The 6,452-nt window shown below is 43.3% G+C and overlaps 1 protein-coding gene across 3 annotated transcripts in view; it reads left to right on the top strand.

Annotated features, from left to right (window-relative positions):
• The first annotated feature begins 4,918 nt into the window (after positions 1-4,918).
• The window catches only part of ryr1b (ryanodine receptor 1b (skeletal)), a 60,900-nt gene continuing 59,366 nt past the window's right edge, over positions 4,919-6,452 (top strand). For all 3 annotated transcript variants that reach the window (XM_068318274.1, XM_068318273.1, XM_068318272.1), the window contains exon 1: positions 4,919-5,043. In XM_068318274.1, coding sequence (XP_068174375.1) covers positions 4,996-5,043 — 48 coding nt within the window. In that variant the 5' untranslated portion in view covers positions 4,919-4,995. The remainder of the gene's footprint in view (positions 5,044-6,452) is intronic.

The following is a 6,452-nucleotide window of genomic DNA, read 5'->3' as shown; positions in this document are numbered from 1 at the left end:
AATCTTTAATGGAAATCATTTTCCAAATTAACTAGAACCAAAGCAGTCAGAGCCTGCAGCGTCCTGCGACTTATCCTGACCTATTTTCAGGTTAGGTCAGGGTACCCTGGAGGTAGCACCTGACTAGTGCATTGACTAGTGCATATGGAGAAGACCAGTGTGAGTAAGACCATAGATCAAAGCTAGTGCATAGGTAGATCAAAGCACTACCTTTGATCTATGGTCTTACTCACACTGGACTTCTCCCTCGTCTTTCTATCTTTATCTGGTTCCTAAAATAGATAGATAGATACTTTAATAATCCCGGAGGAAATGTGCAAAAGTTGAAAGTTGACCTTGACCTAGTTTTCTCAAGGTCAAGGTCATCATCTCATTTTCATCCCCTTTGCTGCATTATTTGTTTCATCTTTCTATTTGCAATAGTTGCGAAGATATTTGCTGGACATACGAATGGATGAACGGATGAACACACAAACGTTGATAATTACAATACATCACCGCTTTGAAGCGGAATGTAATCATTGATCTTCTCATTTTGGCTTTTCCCTTTAGGAGCTGCCACAACGAACCAGTTACTTCCATCTAACCCTGTCTTCTACATCCTCTTCTCTCATAGCAACTACCTTCATGTCTTCTTTCACTATATCCATAAACCTCCTCTTTATTTGATAATAAAGTAAAAAAATAAAATACTATGTATGACATCCTTTACCATTCCCTATTACATATCTTTTGCTTTCACATCCTAATGAAAATTTCCTTAAGATAATGCTTAAAGAAAATAATTGGCTCTTGTAGCTAGAGAAGATTTGAAATGGTGTTTTGCAGAACAGTGAAAGGTTCCTATAAAGACGGGAATATTACAACAGCAAGCTATCGGTACTTCATCCATAAGGAATGGACTACGATTCCTCTGGAATACTACTAGAGGCCGGTTTCCAGATCTGCATCATGTTTGCAGTATCTCGTCCTTATGAGTGTGAATCCTTTTGATTAAAAGTGACATTCTTATGTGATACTTGGAGGAAACTCTGGTGTCACTTGTTGAATCGATTTATTTAAACTGTTCCGGTTTGATTTGGTTTTTACAAACATTTGATCAGTTGTATATTTTGGGCTGAATAATGTTTCCTCCAGCTTTGAAATGATGTAACAACACACTCACCATCTGACTGTCAAGTGATACAGATGTCTAAATATTCCAAACACCATTGCTCATCTTCATAATTCGGGAGTTTGCGTAAGATTAATTCAATTTCAAGAGTCAGGTGTATGTGTACACATACACACAAGGTGTATGTGTAATGTAGCCACAAGAGGACACAAGCCAGTGTCTTATTGTGCCAGTCCCAAGCCCGGATAAATACAGAGGGTTGCGTCAGGAAGGGCATCTGGCGTAAAACTTTTGCCAAATCAAAGATGCTAATCAAACCTATGACTTCCATACCGGATCGGTCGAGGCCCGGGTTAACAACGACCGCCATCGGCGCTGTTGACCTACGGGGTGCCGGTGGAAATTGTACTACTGTTGGTCGAAGAAGGAGAGGAGGAAAGAGTGTTCGCACGAAGAGAGAGAAGGGGAACACCAAGAGTATAGGACTAAGAGTAGGGACGCTGAATGTTGGAACTATGACAGGAAAAGGTAGAGAGTTCGTTGACATGATGCAGAGAAGGAAGGTAGACATACTTTGTGTCCAGGAGACCAGGTGGAAAGGTAGCAAGGCTAGAAGTTTAGGAGCAGGGTTAAAGTTGTTCTATCATGGTGTAGATAGGAAAATAAATGGAGTAGGAGTTATCTTGAAGGAGGAGTTTGTTAGGAATGTCCTGGAGGTAAAAAAAAAAAAGTGTCAGATAGAGTGATGAGTCTGAAGCTAGAAATAGAAGGTGTGATGTTCAGTGTTGTTAGTGGGTATGCTCCACAGGTAGGATGTGAGCTGGAGGAGAAGGAGAAATTCTGGCTGGACTTTGATGAAGTGATGCAGAGCATACCTAGAAGTGAGAGAGTTGTCATTGGTGCAGACTTCAATGGACATGTTTGTGCAGGAAACAGAGGTGATGAGGATGTGATGGGCAGGTTTGGTATCCAGGAGAGGAACGCAGAAGGACAGATGGTAGTTGACTTTGCAAAAAGGATGGAAATGGCTGTAGTGAATACTTTCTTCCAGAAGAGGCAGGAACATAGGGTGACCTATAAGAGTGGAGGTAGGAGCACACAGGTAGACTACATCTTGTGTAGACGGTGTAACCTGAAGGAGATCAGTGACTGTAAAGTAGTGGTAGAAGAGAGTGTAGCCAAACAGCATAGGATGGTGGTGTGTAGGATGACTCTGGTGGTGAGGAAGATGAAGAGGGCAATGGCAGAGTAGAAGATGAAATGGTGGAAGCTGAAAAAGGACGAGTGTTGCATGACTTTTAGGAAGGAGTTAAGAAAGGCTCTGTGTGGCCAGGAGGTGCTTCCAGATGACTGGACAACTACAGCTAATGTGATCAGGGAGACAGGTAGGAGAGTACTTGGTGTGTCATCTGGAAGGAAAGTAGATAAGGAGACTTGGTGGTGGAATGAGGAGGTACAGGAGTGTATACAGAGAAAGAGGTTAGCTAAGAGGAAGTGGGACACTGAGAGGACTGAGGAGAATAGACAGGAGTACAGGGAGATGCAGCGTAAAGTGAAGGTAGAGGTAGCAAAGGCCAAACAAGAAGCTTATGATGACTTGTATGCTAGGTTGGACAGTAAGGAGGGAGAGACTGATCTATACTGGTTGGCAAGACAGAGAGATAGAGATGGGAAGGACATGCAGCAGGTTAGGGTGATTAAGGATAGGGATGGAAGTCTATTGACAAGTGCCAGTAGTGTGATGGGAAGATGGAAAGAGTACTTTGAAGAGTTGATGAACGTGGAAAATGAGAGAGAACAAACACTAGAAGAGGTGACTGTTGTGGACCAGGAAGTAGCAAAGATTAGTCAGGATGAAGTGAGGAGGGCACTGAAGAGGATGAAGAGTGGAAAGGCAGTTGGTCCTGATTATATACCTGTAGATGTTTGGAAGTGTCTAGGAGAGGTGGCAGTAGAGTTTCTGACTGGGTTGTTCAACAGGACTTAGATAATGAGAAGATGCCTGAGGAATGGAGGAGAAGTGTGCTGGTGCCCATTTTTAAGAACAAGGGAGATGTGCAGAGTTGTGGCAACTACAGAGGAATAAAGCTGATGAGCCATACAATGAAGTTATTGGAAAGAGTAGTGGAAGCTAGAATAAGGGCAGAAGTGAGCATTTGCGAGCAGCAGCATGGTTTCATGCCAAAAAAGAGTACTACAGATGCAGTATTTGCTTTGAGGATGTTGATAGAGAAGTACAGAGAAGGCCAGAGGGAGCTGCATTGTGTTTTTGTAGATCTGGAGAAAGCTTATGACAGGGTGCCCAGAGAGGAACTGTGGTATTGTATGAGGAAGTATGTTACAGCGGTGCAGGACATGTATGAGGACTGTAAGACAGTGGTGAGGTGTGCTGTAGGTGTGACAGAGGAGTTCAAGGTGGAGGTGGGACTACATCAGGGATCAGCTCTGAGCCCCTTCTTGTTCGCTATGGTGATGGACAGGCTGACAGATGAGGTTAGACAGGAATCTCCACAGACTATGATGTTTGCAGATGACATTGTGATCTGCAGTGAGAGCAGGGAACAGGTGGAGGAGAAGCTAGAGAGGTGGAGGTTTGTCCTGGAAAGGAGAGGAATGAAGGTTAGCCGCAGTAAGACAGAGTACATGTGTGTGAATGAGAGGGACCCAAGTGGAAGAGTGGGGTTACAGGGAGAAGAGATCAAGAAGGTGGAGGATTTTAAGTACTTAGGCTCAACAGTCCAGAGCAATGGAGAGTGTGGAAAAGAGGTGAAGAAGCGTGTACAGGCAGGATGGAACGGGTGGAGGAAAGTGTCAGGTGTGATGTGTGATAGAAGAGTTTCAGCTAAAATAAAAGGAAAGGTGTACAAAACTGTGGTGAGACCAGCGATGTTGTTTGGTCTAGAGACAGTGTCACTGAGGAAAAGACAGGAGACAGAGCTGGAGGTAGCAGAGATGAAGATGCTGAGGTTCTCTCTGGGAGTGACCAGGAAGGATAGGATCAGGAATGAGTACATCAGAGGGACAGCACATGTTAGAGGTTTTGGAGATAAAGTCAGAGAGGCCAGACTGAGATGGTTTGGACATGTCCAGAGGAGAGATAGTGAATATATTGGTAGAAGGATGCTGAGTTTTGAACTGCCAGGCAGGAGGCCTAGAGGAAGACCAAAGAGGAGGTTTATGGATGTAGTGAAAGAGGACATGAAGGTAGTTGGTGTGAGAGAAGAGGATTCAAAGGACAGGTTTAGATGGAGGCAAGTGATTCGCTGTGGCGACCCCTGAAGGGAAAAGCCGAAAGGAAAAGAAGAAGAAGTCAGGTGTATGTGTGTGAGCATATGATCTTACTCCACTCTCCCCAAAGGCTAGTCCTCACCCCTTTTCCTTTTATAGCCTCAGACATGTGGATGGAGGGGAGGGAGGTGTGTGCTGTGCGCTGGAGTGTGTGTGTGAAGGAGCAGCCCTCTTCTACAAACATGGCGGCACGTTGGGATGGGAGCACTGTAAATGTGTAAGGTGCTTACTCCTCCCTTATAGACTACCCCTCCCTCCCTCATCTGCAGTTGAGGGGGGGCACGCAAGGTTTGAGGGGAGAGGAGTTGCCTCCTGTCACTCTCTCTCACAACACAGTGAGAGCCACAAGACTCATGGTGTCCTCCAGCACACCTACACACATTAGCACTGAGAGAGAAAGAGACACACTGAGAGAGAGAGAGTGTGTGTGTGTGTGTATGTGTGTGTGTGTGTGAGGGGGGGGGTACAGCATCTAGAAAGTAGAGGGGGGGTTGTATAGCAGAGTGGACTAAAAAAAAGTCCAAATCTTACGAGAGAAAACAAAAGGATTTTCTTGTTTCTGTCAAGGAGCTGCGAATAACCCTTGGAGAAGGATGGCAGAAGGGGGAGAGGGAGAGGAGGAGATTCAGTTCCTGCGAACGGTGAGTCCTGCTTTCTTGCCTTTTTGGGAAGGCTAACCTACACTGCCTGCTAGCAAAGGAGATGAGGGGTTTTGAAAACTGAGATGAGTGAGAAAGAAAATGAGTTAATTTCTTTTAACAGATGAGAAGTAATTAATTTGTAACCTTGGTGTTTGAACTTCTGACCCGAAATGTGTCCGTGATGTTCCAGCATCAGTTTTCATTGCTCCTCAAGTGGTCCCACAGTTTCCTCTCTATTGGTGCTTTTACTTTTCTGGCACTGGATATTTAAATAATCTGTTCTTGCAGGTCTCCTATCCAAAGCCTGCTTCTGTATATAGTTGACTATTTTTGTAGTGTCCTGAATGTGCCATGACCTGCTTATTAGTTGCTCTCTTTAAACTTCGCAAATTATTTCCTTATTCTCTCCAGAGTGCCGAAATTTCAGATTTTAAACCTATATTTTGAGGTTATGTTTTGATGCCTTTAGAATACATTACTCATTTTTTTTGTCCAGAGTTTTTTTATTTAATATTACTTCCAGAATGTTCCGAGTTTAAGAATAGGTAACAGTGTATACGTGCATATGTTAGTGTGAGCATACATAGATAGACAGGGGCTGGTGCATCTGTTAGCATCATTATCTATTTATATCTGAGGAAAGTAGAGCCTGTCAGTGTAGGGTGAGGAGGCAGAGCAACAAGCTGCTCAGAGCCTGCAGGGGACAGCTGGCCAAAGGCTGCATGTCTTCCAAGGAGAAGCTAACATGCAGTCAAAGTGTGGAGATGTCCACTTCAAGTCTCTCACTCTGCGGTACGACCCTATAAATGACCTCAGCTGAGATGATGGAATATACTTGCAAAGTTACCAAAGGAGAGACAACTAGAGATCACACAGTGTCATTCAGATTAATTATATATACATACACATGCATGCACGTTAAGCAATATTTAAAAATATATCAATCCTTTTTGAAATTGATGCTCTGACCTCAGAATAAATCTATTTACTCTCAGATCATGATTGACAAATAAGTAAATCAAAACATGTACTACCGTTGTAACTAACCATTTAGTAATGATGTTATCTCATACATGCATTATGAGAAAAAGAAATCCTCTCAAACAGCAACTGATGCATCTGCCTGTATTTGAGAGTGCCTCAAAATACCCCTGATGAAATGTATTTCTATTAGTGGCTCAAGTAAACTTATTCGTGAAAAGGGTTTTATGTTCAATGTCGACAAGACCATGTCATAGATAAACACAGACAATGTTTCTGCTACGAAATTAGGATGGTAATGGTTTTTTTCTTCTCTTCAGGTATTGTCAGATAAATGGTGAGACATGTAGGCTAAAAACTTTGAATAGCTTCAGTGGGTTCAAAGGGCTCAAGCAGGACTAAAACACGCTTCAAAAGCATAAACAGTG

This window comes from Antennarius striatus, chromosome 6, assembly GCF_040054535.1.
Source record: "Antennarius striatus isolate MH-2024 chromosome 6, ASM4005453v1, whole genome shotgun sequence".
Taxonomy (NCBI): Eukaryota; Metazoa; Chordata; class Actinopteri; order Lophiiformes; family Antennariidae; genus Antennarius; species Antennarius striatus.
This window is presented reverse-complemented; position numbering and strand designations above follow the sequence as displayed.